Raw genomic sequence first — 18,794 nt, forward strand, 5'->3', positions numbered from 1 at the left:
GGAAAATCATGTCTGTTATAGTCACAGTTTTGCTGTATTTCATGCTATTCCTCTTTTTGCCCGCTCCAAATTATAATAGACCAATGTGCACACAAAGTTTTAATCGTATTGTCATTAGTATTGTAAACTATTTCAGTGTTGTCACGTAGCGCTGTATATGACGGGTGGAATCAAGGGAGAGTTGATAATACAAAAAAAAATATTTATTTTACTTTTATTTTATTGACAGTTAATTTCAAATACAGTTTACAGAATACAAAACAAAAAGTGACAAAATAATCTTTGCATCAGAACTGTAAGATTCCAATCAGTGTATATTTTACAATATCTATCTAAAGGTCCATATTATATAGAGAACCCGATTCTAATAAATAATATATTAGTAGATCACACCATCTTACATCTTTAACGCGATGTGACTCAAGTAATACTCCATTTGACACGTTGGAAACTAAATTTAGAGCATATAGTCTTAAAATCGATGATTAAATCAATCTATTTCAACAATTTGCTTTGACAGATATATTATCTGTCTTGACCATGATCTACCATGATTTGAGATTATGTATTTCGTTACCTACGAAACGTGTCGAAATGGAGCATTACTATCAATACACATACTCAGATTCCGCGTCACAGGGGCCAACGTCCGACCAGTACCGCGTTAGTAAGGCCCCCAAATTAGTGGCTATTCTAGGATAACTAACACTACGTCACAGACAGACGCGAAATTAATCGCAACGAGCACCCCACCCACCCTCTTACATTTGCCTAAACTTCAATTTTGATAGTTTTCAATGTTTCATAAACACTAATGCAAAATCTGTCTTTCATGCTGTAAAACTAACTATAATTTACCAGATTTGAAGATTAGGCAAATATAATCTGCCATTCATACTGCACATCACTAGAAAACGACCGTTTATCGTGCCACCCTGACGCCTACATACACCTGGTGTCTACATACATTTCAATATACAACTTACTAAACTAATTAGAAAACAAAAAAAACTTAATTGCGCTGCGAAGCAGAAAACGAATGGAGGAACTGAAGTCACGTCAAAAAGTCAAATACTGTTATCCTAAAGATAAAAAGAAACCCTTACGATCCCTAATTCCATACGAGCTACCTACGCTTTCAGCCGCCCGGCGCGGGCTTCCCTGTCGAGTCGTACCGTACATTATACATACTGATCTAGTACATGTTTGGTCAATTCCATTTTACTATTTTGTCACGGGTAATATTTTGAGTTGTATAAACGGAGTACTATGTGCATTTGTCTATCACATATGAATGGTCAAAATCCCATCGACAGCTTGATATCCAGTAGAAATAAACAAATAAGATTTCACACAACACAACGCATGCAACTCGTTTGACCAAATAATAAAATAAAATCCACCAAAATACTAAATCCAAGTAGAACCTACATCTACCTAATTTTAAACGCTAATAAATCGGGACTAACTTGTTTTGGACAGATCAACACCGCGACATGCTATATAAACTTTTGTGTGACAGAAAAATAAACTGTGTACATAGCATACACAAATACAAATGTATTAAAATATTCCGAATCTGGAGAAGGGGGCGCGCGACGGTGTCCGCGGCCAAATCAAACAGCTTCTACTTCTTCCCGCTTGCGTTTTCCGAAGCGTCCATCTTTTCTTCGGTCTTGACCACTTTTCCTTCACCTGGAAAGAGAAGGCGTTGTAGTAGACCTTAGTAACAAAGGTTGGAGTAGTAACACGTATATAATGTATCAGATTGCCATGTCGCCCTAGCGGGACGTGGTCAGTGACGTCACTGGCGGCGCTCAATAACTGAGCGAACGCTTCGTTCGGTCTCCGTCACACGACCGCTCCGACTCGTCATCAGTCTCATCATACAAGTTTACAAGTGGGTTCGAAGTAAGTAGTACACAAAACATTAACTTGTTATGATAAACTAGTGTAGTACTAGATATTTCCCGCGGCTAAATGCATAAGGTGCGTTTATCACACAAAGCTTGGGGTAATGTGTTTTTACAAAATGAATATTCGAACTACGTCTTTCACGGACTGAAGGCTGGTGTATGAACAAAAGAGTGTGGTTACCGTTATGGTCGTTGTCGTGGTCTGAGAGGGAGCGCCTGCGCTTGCGCGGGAACTTCCAGCCGCCCGACAGATGCTTCAGCTTCGGCAGCGGCTCCATGTCCAGCACCTGACACACAAACATACACGAGCATTATTGTTTTATTGTTCTATTTATATAGTTCGATTTGAAATAAGTGATATGATTTGATACACTCATAGCTCTCATGTCAAAAGCTTCAATGGTTACATAAAAGACCCGGAATAGTAAAAGTCACAGGATTCGAATCAGCAGCATTTGGTCTTCATCTCTGCCTCGAACTCTATGCAATATACACAAAATGTCATAGTCTCATTGTTCTAATCATAGTTTATTTGGTGGCACTGTGATCACCGTCTTATTTCGAAATATTAACCACCTACTAGGGGCGATTAAAATGAATCATTTCTAAGAATACATTCAGTTGGTCATATCGTAATAACTGAGACATTCATTTATCTGACTTATATTCCGGTGTAAAAATATTCGGAATTTACTATCAATATTATAAAAAATAAAATTAATACGCCAATTAAAATATCACAATATATATTTAACGAACGCCACATTATTTTTGGCGTCATGTCAGAAATTCATTCACAGAATAAAAACAGTTTTCTATAATTCACAATTACAGTACTTTTTTATGGCAAGTGTTTTAATATAGCCTGGAACCGTATTCTGGGTATCGAAGATGGGTTTTTTCCGACTGAATGATTTTTTATATTATTAATTTGCCTCATAAATAATCGTAATCTACACAACTTTTCAGTAATTGGATCCGTTGTTTATAATCATCGGCAATCATCTAGGGAACAAACAAAAGACAAATTAGTTGAAAAACAATGTTACCTTGTAGATCTGCCTAAAGGCAATCTGCCTGAGGAATTGCTGAGCAGATGCGGTCAGATCTTCACGCTTCTGTGGCGGTAGGTTGCCGAGGGCGTCCTGAAACAAATGTTCAAATGATGTATGGCGGGCCTTGGATTCAGTCAGATAGAGAAGAGAGAAGAGAGGACAGCAGAGACTCACGACTGCGTCCTTCTCGCAGGGGTCGCGCAGCCCCGGGCCGTGGTCCAGCAGCAGGCCGCCGCTCACGGCCTCGCACACGCGCCGCAGCGCTTCGCCGGGCGACAGCGCCGCGCCCGCCGACTGCATCACCCCCGACACCAGCAGCTCCATGGCCTGCGTTTGTACGTTTATTGCAAGCACAGAAAAATAAACTTTCTTATCGTATTTCTTTTTTTCATATATTTATTTATACCAGGAAAAAACAAAAGAATGCAACTTACGTAGGGATTCAACGGCGTCCAGTTGGGAATGCGCCTGCAGAGGTCGCGCATAATGCGAATGATGATAACGCACGATTGCAGGCTCGCCGCTCTAGCCTACAACCATACTACCACGTCAAGAACACCGCAGACCGCGCACAATAAAGATTTATTGCTCCAATCTTGTCAGTTAACTTTACAAAATCCAAAAAAGGAACAGAGCAATAAATTTTAAACTTGATTTAAAACTGCGTTTCCATTTCCTCCCATTAACGGCTTACAAAGTGCGGGAAACGCAGCTTCTTTTGGGACTTTCTCTTAGCACTTGTAGCCACATGTTCATGGGAGCAGTTCAATCAAACTTCAAACAAAGAGTCTACGTTAGATTAAGAATAAAAACAAAAAAAAACAAACATGTGACTAAGTAATAAGCGCGCGCTCCTCAAATTAATTTTAAGTTCGACTCGAATCGGACTGAACTGTATGAAACAGCATTAATTACTCCAGAATTAGACGAAATAGCTTCAACATACTATTCGTTGTCTGCCAATGGCAATACCTATGATGTACGGAAACACCAGGGGATACAAAACTTACTATAATTGAATGCTAAAAGTCGTCTAATTTTGAAATTTATTACCTGTACCAAGAGTTAATTGCATTTTGAAAGATACATATGCATAGCAAAATGGTCTGTATTGCTTTTACATCGTTGAAAACCGTGAAACATATCACGATTATAATTAGTACAACATCTTTATAAAGTGCCACATTTGAGCAGTCTTGCACAATAAATGGCCTCATGAAACAAACAATACAAACATCTAGCTAGATCGGCTTTTCCATTCCTGTTTACATCTATGAATAATCACATGCTAAATAAATCTATCACTAATTTACACGATTTATATTCTGCAATTTTGTTCTCGTGAGAAAAAAATTACAGTTCATAAATCCACTAAGCATTGTTAGTTTTATCGAGGTAACATAAAACTTATTACACGCGAAGTGGTAAGTAGGTGCACTCGACTATCATCTAGCTATATGTACGCTTTCTTAAGGCCAACCTCCACCAAAGAGAAGGGGATGTGTTTTAAAAGTCAATAGAAATACGTTATTTCGAATCGAATTTCGCTAACGTAATTCTATTGATATCTCTGGTGGATATCCATTTCAGGTCGGCAAACGGACAACGATGTAATGTGAGCATAGTAAGTGTCAAATAGCAAGTAAATCTGGACAGCGTCGTCGGGGAGCGCGCGCTGTGTAACATCTGGCGCGGTACCTGGAACCACTTGGCGTGCCTCAGCGCGGCCAACGCGTCCAAACACTTCTGCCGCGGGAGAACGTCCTTGTCGTCGCGCTTTACGTCGCCGCCCTCTAGCGACAACAACACAAAGGGTGTTTGACCATCAACACATCGACGAAAACGGGGCAAACATAACTAGCCGGCCGCCCGCACGCCGCGGCGCCACTTTTTGCTGCGATTAATGATTGCGAGTTGCGCCGCGGTTACTGTGTGCTATTTAGATGTTACACTAGTTATGTAGAAAGATGAGGCATATGGCGCCCAGTTTCTTCGCTATTCAAACAGCTCGAAGATTCGTTGTATTTCATATAGAAATGCTGATTAGGTTTTTCTGCCCAAAATCGACAACTACCTAAAAATAACCTCTTTAATATTTGCAATTTTCTAAGATGTTTTATACACTGAAGTCAATGATCGTCATTAGTACTGAGAATAATGTCGATATGGGCATAAATCCTACTCACCATAACTATATGAAACACAAAAACCATTTCGAGTATTAGGTTCGCGACGAGTCTAGGTTATGTTCTATGAACCGCATCTCTCATAAAAATCGGGAAATAAATAATAATATAAATATACATACAAAAAATAAATATAGAATAATGTTTGCTCCGTTTCAGTAGATAGCATTATACCACTGCGGAGGAGCGCACGTGATATACAAAGATGATCAAAAATCCTTTTCTTCTCGCTGGTAACCCTACACCTAAAAATAAGCACTCAACACATTGCCCAAAGGACGGTTACTGAACAAATTATCTTTATTATTATCTAAATATATTGACAAAAAACAAAAATATGATCAGTAAAATATACATACAAGAGAGGATACATAAAGAATTATATGTTGTAATAGATAGTTTGTTCTGGCAGTTGTAGGGATCGACGAAATCGACAACCAATTTCAACCGATTCTTGATTTTGGTGAAATGCGTGAGCTTCAGCTTTCTCTATAGATATAGTCACTGACTAATATACATACTCGCTGGATAGTTTACTTAAATAGACAGCCAAGTTGTAAAAAAGCTTTTGTTCAAAATATAATTACATCTAAATAAAAATAGTAATGAAATGACACTATGGAATTTGTGGTATTAAAATCGTCAATTTCTTCATGTAGTTCTCTCCAACTATACAAAATATGATATTTCGCTTCAAATCGTAATAACAAAGGGTGCTATTCCCTTAGAATCCTGCTGAGTTTAGCCAATCGTATGTCTATAACCACTGTTTCCACAGAAGCAGAGATTTCAGGCATTCAGTTCAGAAATTATTGTGGAAAAGCACCCAAAGGATAGATGTGATCCAGCGAATATCGATATAAGGTCAGAATATCGATTACACATGACATATTGATATAGTGAAGTGAAATTGGCGTCGTCGCGGATCTGTGCGGCGCGGCGTCTCACTAACCTGTGGGTTCGCGCATCACGGCCGATGTCAGTGACACCAAAACGTTGACGTTCCCGTCAGAGACCTGTACGGCGCCTTCGGCCGGTTGGAGCTCCACTTTGTATTTGGGCTCGTCGCCGGGGCCCTGAGGTTTGGGAAATTACAGCTCATTGTGGCAACAATATTTTACTATGACGCAATATTTAATAATAATTTTATAGGTGCACAGTCTCGCGCTAAGTTCTTGCGAATGAAGTCTGTTGATTTCATGTCTTTTTAAATGATGCACAAAACAACGTAACGCATGCATAAGAAATGGCATAGACTCGATATAAGAATAAGAAACTGTGTAGACATATTGACGACGATTTGTAACACTAACCTTAACCTTGTTGAGATGTGCGGGCAGATCAGCAGCCACCCTCTTGAGCAAGGTGACAGTGGGCCGGTCGTGACACAGCACCACCAGCTGCACGTCGCGGTCCCCCTTCAGCAGCAGCCCCTTGGCCAGCAGCCCCACCCTCATCACGCCCTTGAGCGCGCGGCTTTCCGAAGTGCCGCTCGTGTTGGGCGCCGCGGTACTCTCGCCCTCGCCCACGAATGAGAATCTACGATGGACAATCGATCGAAAAATTACATTTCATATCGATGTTTTGCTATTTAATTAATGTTAATTATGTTTCAAACACAATTGTAAATTGATTTATTCAATAAGTTATTGATGAGAATTGACCATTACTGAAACAGAATCATAATTAGAATTGACGCGAAAGTAACCTCATATGACGTGTGTTGTTTTTAACTACTTACTCTTTTAAAATCACAATCATCGTTACAATCAACATAACGCGCACGCGCACGGTACAATCCATTGTGGTTTAACGCCCGTATTAAATCAACCTACGACACTATTTTTAAACGTTTTTATTTTTGTGAAAAATAAAGTTTGTAGAGCCGCTTCTTCTCCAATTGCACCTTGGAAGCGGTGGTGAAAATAAAGAACATCGAATTGATTTTTTAAATTGAATATAAAGTTAAACTATTACACAGACAAAAGTTTTAGGTTTAGTACCAACTTCTATGACTCAAGCTATTTTTGTAGATAAAAATGACATCACTGATTTTGCCTAAATTTTAAAAGTAAACTACGATGTTTTATCTTCATATTCAGAAAAATATTTCCAGACACTCTACATCCTTTCCAAGTTACAATGTTTTATGTTAACAATGGTCACAAGCCACTAACTAAATTCTAACTACTTCTAAAAACTATGTATGATATCAAAATACTGTATGAACATACTACAATGTTCCCAAGAACCAAATGGCATACAATGTCTTAACTCACGATGTATTATTAGCTCCGTATTCTTGCTTAACCTCAACTTTAGACCCCTTGTTATTAGACTTGGCGCGGCTGTACAAAATTACATACATTTGAGCAACAAATTGGCGCAAAAGCATTATTTTTAAATTTTCTAATGTTTTGCTAAATGCAGTGTTAACACGTAGACTCAAAGGTAAATGCTAAATACTTACTAAACGTGTACATGAAATAAATATTCTAAATTAGTAAAACAAAAAGTACAAGCCACAAATGATATTTATAACACAGTTGGATTTCAAACGAAGTTGGCTCTATAAACCCAATCTTGATCTTTAAATTGAGTAAAATTATATCCAACTATACTAATATTATATTTGTGAAAGTGTGTCCTTTTATTTCAAGACAGCGTGAATTAATGTGATGTTTTGTGTTTAGACAGTTGGGCAGGTGGAGTGACATAGGCTAGTCATCCAAAATCTATTGGGCAGATTTCGATAATATGTTCCGGGGACATATTAAAATATAAATCAATATTCTCGCAAATTTTTAAAAGTTAAGTTACTTACCTTAGTTACTGCATTCACAGATAATCATGATAAAAAAGCGAACCGAATTCAGCGATAGATCATACTTTTTCGAATGTGAATTTGCTTTGAGTCTTCTAAAAATTTGGTGAAAATTGATGAAATAAATTTTGTGTGAGAATCGACTTTAGATTCTGAAATTCTCACGGAAGCCAAGCATCTAGTATTCATGTGACGTTCCACGAGTAAAGAACGTCTTGTGACCATCTTATAATAAAAATGAGCAAGTGAAAAGTCTCAACCAACTTTCCTACATAACTTTTTCGTGGAATGTGACATATACTCAGTTCAAAGGTAATGTTGTGCATAAACAGTGGCACTCACAGTTGGTTGTCGCGACCGTCTTCCTTGCCTTCCTTATCGTCTTTCTTGTCCTCCACCTTCACCGTAGCTTTGCCGGGTTGCGCCTGAGGATGCGATAAATAATAAATACATATACATACATATATGGCCAACCACATCGATATTCAATGACATGGGTCTAGATTAGACGAGACCACAAACGTTGAGAGTTAAATGGAGGAGTTAACTATAAATTGATGTGATATAATAACAGCCGATTATGAAGAAATATATATGGGACCAATTATTAGGTTTGAGATTCGTGTTATGGGATAGTACTATTATATATATAAAAATACTACTATATAGATAAAAATCCAAGTCCCAGGTTAATCTGACAAAGAGAATTTTCCACCATTTTGGACCGGAGCGCATCCAGTGCAGTGGCCGGTACCTTAGCCTTGTTGTTCTGCGCGTGCAGAGCGTCGGAGAGCGACTTGAGCGCCTTCTCCGTGTGCGAGACGCAGCGCTGGATGTCCTGCAGCTGCGGCTCCGGCGGGTAGATCTCCGCATGCTTGGCCAGCACGTGGCGGTCGTCCGCGGTCTCCGGCCGCCGCCCCACCGGCCCGAACCCCATACCCATGCCCATGCCCATGCCCTGCGATGTCTTACTTATCACTTAATCTAGTATGAGAAACTTTTGTCTTCACTTTTTATTGCAATCCGTTCGTTTACAACATTAAACTATGTTTTTATGTTGTCTAAGCGGCTATCGGTCCGAATCCATGGACTTGTCCTCTCCATGAATGTGTAATTTTATTCTACTTATTCGTATAAACTTCGAATTTATTGCATTATGTGCACATATCCAAAGGTGCGAAACGAACTTAATTCGTCTTTCATTCGGGTCGCATCTGAAAATCGGTGTCGAAACTATCATCTCAATCAAATAAAGAAAATTCATTCATTACTATCATTTGGGTCGCATCTGAAAACCCTAGTGTAACCTCAGATGATATGTGTGATATAAACCTTTTTGTATTAACTATTCTTATTAGTTCTAATGTACACAATTTTTGTGGAATGCAACCTAGATTATAAATCCCTGTTTTGTATTTTTTGTTTAATAATAGTTGTGATTTGTTATGTGATATGTGATAATAAATAAAATAAAATAAGTATTGCTGCACAACAAACTCCTACCTCTCAATGTGTCCTGTCTTTTTTGCTATTTATATGTCTTAATGTGTCTGGAGGTAATGTGTGTCGTCGTCATAACAAATAAACAAACTGTATGAATATTTCTTAAAATTTGTAGTTAATATAATTGTACCCAATAAATACTTTTTGTTTGTTTCTTTAACTAATACTTGGGATATTGCTCTGACCACAAATCAAGGTGATATATGTATAAACAAACAGGCGCTAAGCCTCAGTACGAGGTGCGGTAACAATGCTACTCACGTGGTGGTGATGGTGGTGATGCGGCGGCGGCCCGCGCCAGCCCCAGGGCTCCATGCCCTCCCAGTAGCCGCGCTCCTCCTCCTCCATGCCCTGCAACACAACAGACAATCAACATCTATGACATCACGTCGACTTTTAAGAATCACGCTTAAATGCAGAAATGGTGTTACGCTCGCGACGTGTGACTACCAACAAAATTAAATATGTAAACGGCCTTAAAAGTTAGATCGTAATCAGAGATGTAAAATTACAATTTCTTTCTGGAACTTTCATTCTACTACGAACTATTCATCTACCCTCCCAGGGCCTGTATAACTTTAGACGCCATCTTGAATTAAGCCGATAAGTAGACGTAAATGTCTATTAAAACATGCACAGTTATTTCAATACTTAAAATGCAAATTTCTGGATAACGAGACATTAGTGTGACAGAGACGGGTTATCATCCAGTATTTTCCATCCATTTATTTGTGTTGGGATTGAGTCTGGGAGGAGACGGTAAAACTGTCTATTTTGACCCAAATAAAGGAAAAACAAATGTCGTAATATTTGTCGGTCACATATACATACGTCGTGTATGCGTCGGCGCGCCCAGATCTCGTCGCGCACCATCATGCGCTGCGCCTTGGCCTCCGCCAGCTTGCGCTGGTGCATCGACGGCTTCACCTTCACCTCCAGGTCCGGCTGCACCTGCATCATTATACCGTTTGTTCATTCACGTTCTTGAACAAAAGGCTGCGGTTAAGTTTATTGTGCCGCTTCTTCTTCACGTCTGCGTTTTGGAAGCCGGCAATAGACTTAGTTTAAGTAAATTTTCGTCAACAAATGATGTAATATTACCTTATATACCCAATACAGAATTTTTAATTTTTTTACCATCTACTGCAGACTTAAGTGTGACAGAGTCGGACACGTTAGTTAACACACGATATTAGAGAGCAAGTCCTTACACATTCAACTTAATAAATAAACGAGAGATAAAAGCTATATTACCTATTGATATATATAATATCAAATAAAAAGTTTCCTTTCCAATTTGAACTATGTAACATGTATTTTCTCAGTACGTAGTCTGGTAACATATTAGCTTACAATCCAAACGTAATTGTCTTGATCTCCTTAAAGACACGTCTTGCTTGATAAGCTACAATATCAATCATAAATAATCATCCTCATTGAAAGTTGTAATCATTTGACGCCCGGAACTCTTGGCGATCGCTCGCGACCGCCAGGCTCGACGGGCGCCTCAAACCTTTTACTAAGTAATCACTGGATGATCTCCTAAGTGCTTAAAAAAGAAGATCGTGCTAGGGCCTGCTTGCATGTTTATGAGATAAAGTCGGGATAAATATTACCATATCGCGAAAAACTTTTGTAAAAATTTTTGCAGTTAGATATAGGTTTGTCAATATGGAAAAATATGAATTGTGCGCGTAGCATGACTGATTGGATGGGTTAGCAATCTGCAGGTCACAATACAACAATGACCAAAACTGTGATAAACATTGTTATTATAAAGTCAATTAGAAAAGCAATTTATTCAGCAGTAGCGACCGCCCACATCGGATCAGATAAGTTTGTTCCTGCAACCCGATCAGACATGCAAGATTGGCCTAAGACGCGATACCTCAATAATCTATCATTAGCTCAAAAAGTACAACAACGATCGAAGGGTGCAAACAAACAAACCTTCTTCTTGTACTGGAGGCGATGCCTCCTGCCCTTCATGTGCATCTCCTTGGCGTTGGGGTCGTTGAACTTGCAGTCGCACAGCTTGCAGTTGAAGGAGAGCGCCTTGCCGTCGTCGCCGCGGATCTCCTCGATGTAGTCCTGCCCCACCGGCTGCACCTCGGGCTCGGGCTCCGCGTCGTCGTCCTCCTCCTTGGCGGAGTCTGCGGGCGCGTCTTTGTTGGCCACGGTACTGAGCCCTCCCGACGCCACGAACGCGATCTTGGGTGCGCCGGCTACCGTCTTTTTGGCTGACAAAGTCAAATTTTCTCTTAGCACCGCGTTTTTGGGTGACATCGCGGCGGTACGGCTAGTGGCCACCAGTGATTGACGCGTTTTTAACTTGGGACCGAAAATACAGAAATGTTCTTTTTGCACTCAACAAGTTGCTTGCAAGAATCTTGTCGACAACGAAACCATTACTATGTTAATAAAATACACTAAAATAAATTGAACATTTATCTTGACGTTTTTATAGATAAATAAGGTTGAAAATCGTATAGCTACTGCTACCACTAACTTTCAAACGCGTTATTCATTTAAAGCTGGTGGCCACGATAAATTCTGATCACAGCAACGTGTCACAACAGAAACTGAGCCTTTCTCGGCAATCGTCCATATCAAAAAGGCCCAGGGATCTCACACACATATCTGTACCGAGTGCCGGGAATTTTTTACAAGAGAAAATTTGACTCGCACAAGCAACAGCCGACTGATCGCGGGGGATACAGATATGATATTGTGGCGTCGGGTCAGTAGAGGGGCACAAATACGATCTCCATTCGATAGCAAAACTCGGTTTTGGAGAGCATATCTGATTATATAATAAACTAGTAAAGTTTGGGTTTCTTTGAATGTGATACAATATGTCATAGCTAGATTTATGAGAATGTTCCTGAAATATTTGCTGAAACAGAATCTCACAGTGCACCTAAATTAGAATATTTATGAACAATTAATTTAAGAAGTATCTTGCCTTTGCTAAAGTTCTGGCTAACATACCGTTCGGTAAGGCAATGAGAATAGCGACTGACCTCCGCCAATCTTGGTGGGCTCGGTGGAGGGTATGGGCTTGCCGAGCATAGTGTGCAGCTTGACGACCTTCTGATGCTTGATGCCGCGCACGTGCGCTGCGTACGCGTCCGCGCCCGTGCACGTGACGTCACACAGCTCGCAGCGCAGCGCCGCGCTGCCCGCCGCGCGCGTCGCCGCCGCGCATGCGCCCGCCGCCGCCAGCTTCACCGCCGCCTCCTTCTTCTTGTGCTTCTGTCCTTCCAGGTGCTCTTTGTACGTCTGCGACCAGGTCGTTTGTTCGCTTAGTTAGGCTATTTTTTCAATCTAATTAGTATCCATAAGAAAACGAGCGAGTGCGACATATATACCTGCGGGCCGGCGCAGGAGATGCGGCAGACGTCGCAGTAGTGCAGCTGCTGCGCCTTCGGCGGCGGCTTGGAGCGCCGCTGCTGGCCCGCGCCCACGCCACCCTTGTTGTAGTTCTTCCAGCCTCTGGACGACGTTACAATCATCAACGATCGTCGTTTGGCACATAAAAATCTTAATCTCTACGCGTGTCGACCCCATTTCAACGATTTACATGCAATTTGTGTTCCTGGATTGGCCCCTGCGAAGCCTGGGTAATTCTAATGCCTCTCAGTATTCTGTCCCTTCGTAGCCTCGTAAGACATACACGGAATAAAGAGTAATCATATTTTCCCCAAATGGTGATTTGTCCTTTTCTTGTCTGGTGAATGTAATAAACTCAAAAACTACCAGACGGATTTTTGTACTGTTTTCACCAATAGATAGTTGATTCCTGAGAATAGTTTAGGTGTGTATAAAACAGTAGCAGCGCGTCTCGGCTTCGCTCGGTTAAAAAAATAATAAATACACCTTACTAAACCTTCCTCTAGAATCACACTAACCACTGCATGAAAATCCGTGCAAACGTTTTCCGAGTTTATCGCAAGCAGAGGATAAATAAGAATAAATAATAAATATTCTCACCCGCCGCCGCCGGTCTTGGTCTGCTGCGCGACGTACATGGTGGCCGCGTTGTACAGAGCTGTATCGTAGGCAGTGTTTCCTCTGTTAGCTGTCTCTACATCAAGCAAAATTTCACTTCGCTCGCACCCACTTCACCGCACGCATCACCTTGCCTTTCCTTCTCTTTTGTGTCCAGGCGTATGGTTTAGTGGGTGTGAGTTTCATTACTAATCTGATAATTATCCAGCTAGATACCGCATATTCATTCAGTGAATATTCCTAAGTGAACATTTTTATAGCAATACTAATACTTTCTTCTCTGCACTAGTTACTTAAATGGTAGGTTTCAAATAGCATGTTGGAAGCACATGCAATGTCTAGCTAGAAATTACATATTGATAATTTTTTGACGATGATATTATTTTATGTATTACAATCTACTTCTACTGTATAGTATGTATAACATGAAAATTTTAAAACTAATCTAATCAATGCATGAATGACGTTTTGGACATATTAGTGATTAAAAATAAATATAAATTAGTTTTATTGAGGAACAGGAGAGATTCTGCAAAAAGGAAGGAAAGAGTAAGGTTATAGAAACATTTGGTTAAAAATGGTAACAAATTAAATTTAATAATATCAGATAGAAATAATAACAAGTTGAGTAGTCAAGGATGAGGCCCGATCAGGGGAAAAGTCAACTCTCTACCTCACTACTCTTGTGGCCATCTCGTGCTTGTGAAGCAATGCCATGTAACTTTATGGACAATATTAGAATGGTTCACCGTTGTCTTCACAAGCTGATAAGGATTAGGATAAATGTATGAGTGGCGTGCGAAATGATGGACTCACGTTTGGGCGGATGAGGCTGCGGCTGCGGCTGCGGCGCGGTGTAGGTCTGCGCGGGGTAGGAGGCGGCGGGCGTGGTGGCGGAGTGCGAGTGCGCGTGCGTGTACACGCCCGAGTACGCCTTCGCGCCCGCACTCGAGCCCGCGCCTGCGCCCGCGCGCGCGCCCGTCTGAGACCCGAACGCGTGCTGCAACCAACCAACCAACCAATCAACCATTTATATATCCAAAAGAATAGATAGACACCCAGCTAATTTTACGAAACAATTTTTATTCTACATTTATTTTTGACCCATTTTTATAAGTTTTAACATTATACTCATAATAAATAGAGTCACAGTATAAAATAAAACTAAAAATAAACATATTTAAACTAAATAAACATACCTTATTATAAGTCCATAATTTAAATCAAGTATGCGGCATAAACAGATAAGTTTGTGTTATAAATATCCTATTTTTAAAACACATTTTCCTGCTAAGCCTGAATAATATAATTAATTAATTATGCTGACTCCCTTTTTTATTTGAATACTGGTAGGAATCCAAAAACTATCATCAAAATTACATAATGGATGTTAATAATAAATGTACGAAAAATAACATTTTTTAATATAAAAATACTTACTATAAGTTTGAATACATACATGAATACATAAAAATTATGACCAGATCTCAAACTTCTAGGGCTTTGTGGAGTTTCAGAAAAGAAGGACTGATCCAAGGACTGCTGGTTCCATACCAGAAAATAACAAAAAATAAATAAAAAAGCGTTAAGCTAACGCACCTGCGTGTAAGTAGCATTGGTGGAGTAGGCGGGCTTGGCGGCGGTGTCGTAGGCGGGCTGCGGCTGCGGCGGCGCGGCCGCGGGGTACGCGGCCGCGGCCTGCTGGTAGTAGGCGGACTTGCTGGCGTCGTAGGCCGACGCGGCCGCCGCCGCAGCGTGCGCGTGCGCGTGCGCCGCTGCTGGCCAACCACCTTCACATTATTATTAGCAATCTATCTCCAAATAAGAACTCTCGGGGAACTGGGCAAAATAATCCCAGAATGGGGAACTGGGCAAAATAATCCCAGAATGGGGAACTGGGCAAAATAATCCCAGAATGCTGACATCATCATAGCACATCAAACAACAATTATTCTTCTGCCTTAGTGAGAAAAAAATATTGTATGGTAATATAAAAAAATATGAAGTATGGCACAGTTGATTTATGTGCTGACTAGTGTCCGACTGAATATTTGGCTTTGCTAGTTAAAAGTTGCTTTCGACCAACAATTTAGCTAAAACTTGTCATCTACTAACCGATAGCTGGCTACCAGTGTTTATCTATCGCATCTTGAATCTCAACAATCAACAGGTTAAAATTAAATTTAAAAAAATATTGGAGCTGAATTTCAGTTTGGCTGAAACTTACTATTTATAGTTTTAGTCGGACATTAATCAAAACTACATTGATTAAATTGATAATATCAAATATTTAATAACTAGTTCTTTGCCGCGAACATAAACCTGACACAATATTTTTTTACAAAATGTAATTATTTCAAAAAGAAAGTTATCACATTACATACATACATTTGTATTTTTGTTTGGAATTTTGATTAAATTTGGCACAAAGATAGACGACACCTTCAGGATTAACATAATCTACTTTTTAAATTACTAGCTTTCGCCCACAACTTCGTACCTGAGTAAAAACCCGTTTTTGTGGGAATTTCAGGAAATCCCTTCTTAGTGCTCCCCTACACTGTCCTAGGAACCTACCTAAACACCAAATTTCAACTTTCTACGTCACTCAGTAACGCAAGAGTTTTATATAGGTACTATAGATTGTCGAGGTGCTAGAAGTAAGTACTGACCTAAAAACAAGTTTAAATTTATAGAGCAATTAATGTACTTTCTAAACATAACTAAAATAACATGACCCTGAATTTCGGTACCTAGGCAATTCAATTATGCAAAATCACGTCGCCGTATTATTGATTTTGTCAGCAGTTCTGCCACTGTCGCTAGTATTGATTGTTAGATGCTATATTCAATTCTATAACGTAAACAAACGCCAAAACAAGCAATTTTGTCGTATAATTCTACAGATTCCTACCTTGTGTGGCAGCTGCGGCCTGATACGCAGTGTCATACCCGGTGGCTGCTGCACGCTGGGTGCCGTAAGTCGCTGCGGTCGCCGCTGGGGCTACAGCATACCCAGTTTGACCGCCGTATGCTGCCCCAGCAGTTGCCGCGCTGAAAATCACATTTAGATCGAAATATATTAAAAAACTTCTTTGCTTTGCTAAATTTCGCGATCAATACAGTGAAGACGCCATTTTGACTAGGAGAAAGAACACGAGCACAAAAATTGCACCCATCAATCATATTATCAACATGTCTTTTTATAACGAAAATGAAAATTTATAGAGACAAAGTTAAAAAAAAAAACTTACCCGTATTGGGTTCCTCCATGAGTAAACCCAAAATAATTATTTGCTGCCATCATTTACCAATTTTCCGCGTTGAAACAACAGACGCTTCGAGCGAAAAAGACCGGCCTTTTGTCTTTGACCAAAGAAAGATGGCGGCTGAAATGTCATAGACAAATGTCAAAACCAGGAAATGAAATGTGGGTGCGTTCCAAGAACAGTTCATTTCCTTTCCCACACCTCCGTGCGTTCCGTGGGTATCGATTTTTTTTACACCATATATTTTGAACTCGCTAGTTCAAAACCCGTTCCTGCTTCACTTGGTAAAATATAAACTTTTCTCAGGAATTACGGGTAGTTTTTGAGTTTATTGCATTCATGCAGTCACGACAGGGGACTATTATGTAAAGAAGGATAAGTATAATATACCCAGGCTAAATCTGTCCTACCTACCTATTACAATAATGAAAGAATTTGCGCAGTACCCTGTTTAACAGGTCCATTGAGTTAAAAGTTTATATATTGTATACTAGCTGCGCCCGGGGTTTTCGGGATAAAAAGTGCCCATGTTTTATACCAGGTTATATTCTATCCGTGTACAAAATTTTATAAGAATCACTCAAGTAGATTTTGCGTGAAAGTGGATTAAATATACATAGTACATATGCACATGCTCACAAACTATCGCGTTTAGAATAAGTACTTTCTAACAATGAGGGGCCAATCATGTATTTCGGAATTTGGGTTTCAGTTTTTTCAAGATCATAATCCTTTATACACACACTCTTCAAGGGTGAATAGAAAAAAGGTATTTTGAAATAATGTTTATTTACAAATGCCTTAAAAATACTAAGTGTAAAAAATTTAATACATGTAAGTGCAGGTAACATAACATGTATGTACTTGAGGTTTCACATGCTTTCCCCAAACTATGCTATGTTTCCTTCATCCTAACAATAATTTAAAAATTATTGTTAATATATTGAGAATTATAAGTGGAACTGAAACAGAAAAACATACATTGTTAGTATTTTCTATAAATATCTATTTAAAACAAATCCTTATAATTTGCAACATTTCAGCTTGAGTATATGCAACAAAAATTAGTATCAAACTGTATGGGAAAGTACATATTATGCTGCATAATGATATCATAATAAAGTATTCTTATTATGCAAGTGTTAATGACATATCCCCGAAAAATTACTTATTCTTTGTTATAACATGCTTTGTTTGCAAACACTTTGGTTGTAATGTGATTATTACTTATTGTGATTCAAATGGCAGTCAAAATGAAGACGAAGAAGTCAACAATTTTGGGGCAGTGAATACAACAAATAAAAATCTTGTTTGATATTCCATTTCAACCACCTAGTAGGTATTCCACATACTTGCATTACTATGTACTATACATTTGTAACTATATCACTAAGAAATCAGAATAGGTAGTATAATATTGTCCACTTAGAAATGAAAAAAAAAAGAAATAAAAACAAAGAAGATTGCCCTTACTTCTAGTGACTGTTCTAATGGATCTCACTAAGTTCAATATTTGGAATTTTACAGATGACTGGTCCTCAAAACCTTGGTTTGGACTATTGGCACCCCATCCCACTGAAATAAGAAATAATTTACTTTATGTAGTGCCGTTATAGGTTCACGTAAATTCATCTTTACAGTAGCTATGTAGAAAACTGCAATCGAGCCATGAGGTTAGGTACCTACTTTTTTGCATAAACCTCTCTTCGTGTAGTACACAAACTGCGTTAAGGCATAGTAATGAGGCTTCAAATAAATTCCACAACGTTAACATGATGGAAATCAAATGTTAGCCTCTAGCAATTAGATAAAAATAATAATTAGATTTTTAACAAGTTTTGTTGTGATTCCGAATAATCCGAATTGTTTCATTTTGACACTTGGTATAATGACAATGACAGAAAACTGTAACGTCATCTGTCCTGCTGAACATCCGTGACGTGACGTGTGACAAACCGTACGGTCGTCGGGGCTCTTTCTAATCTTGGTATCCAAGGTAATAGGGCATATTACGCAAAGCTCAGCGCAGA

The 18,794-nt window shown here is 39.4% G+C and overlaps 2 protein-coding genes across 7 annotated transcripts; both read right to left on the reverse strand.

The window, feature by feature from the left end:
* Window positions 1-202: 202 nt before the first annotated feature.
* On the reverse strand, window positions 203-16,901 carry Zn72D (Zinc-finger protein at 72D). 6 transcript variants are annotated; one of them, XM_053755934.1, is made up of 20 exons: window positions 16,750-16,901; window positions 16,410-16,549; window positions 15,095-15,270; window positions 14,312-14,495; window positions 13,478-13,571; window positions 12,856-12,979; window positions 12,508-12,766; window positions 11,435-11,724; window positions 10,316-10,435; window positions 9,746-9,835; window positions 8,736-8,939; window positions 8,324-8,406; window positions 6,471-6,696; window positions 6,110-6,233; window positions 4,670-4,764; window positions 3,406-3,501; window positions 3,146-3,298; window positions 2,966-3,061; window positions 2,098-2,203; window positions 203-1,695 (listed from the first exon to the last, which is right to left on the reverse strand). In XM_053755934.1, the coding sequence occupies exons 1-20, from the start codon at window positions 16,800-16,802 to the stop codon at window positions 1,628-1,630; spliced, it is 2,781 nt and encodes a 926-aa protein (XP_053611909.1). In that variant the 5' UTR covers window positions 16,803-16,901; the 3' UTR covers window positions 203-1,627. The 6 variants fall into 6 exon arrangements, with proteins under 6 accessions (XP_053611909.1, XP_053611908.1, XP_053611910.1 ...); XM_053755933.1 differs by having other exon boundaries at window positions 15,095-15,273; XM_053755935.1 differs by having other exon boundaries at window positions 14,312-14,477; window positions 15,095-15,285.
* A 630-nt stretch (window positions 16,902-17,531) lies between these two features.
* LOC128675950 (uncharacterized protein) lies at window positions 17,532-18,659 on the reverse strand. The gene is made up of 3 exons (XM_053755782.2): window positions 18,451-18,659; window positions 18,238-18,339; window positions 17,532-17,726 (listed from the first exon to the last, which is right to left on the reverse strand). Exons 1-3 carry the CDS (start codon window positions 18,536-18,538, stop codon window positions 17,671-17,673), a joined length of 246 nt encoding a protein of 81 aa, XP_053611757.1. The 5' UTR covers window positions 18,539-18,659; the 3' UTR covers window positions 17,532-17,670.
* Between the last annotated feature and the right edge of the window lie 135 nt (window positions 18,660-18,794).

This window comes from Plodia interpunctella, chromosome 15, assembly GCF_027563975.2.
Source record: "Plodia interpunctella isolate USDA-ARS_2022_Savannah chromosome 15, ilPloInte3.2, whole genome shotgun sequence".
Classification (NCBI taxonomy): Eukaryota; Metazoa; Arthropoda; class Insecta; order Lepidoptera; family Pyralidae; genus Plodia; species Plodia interpunctella.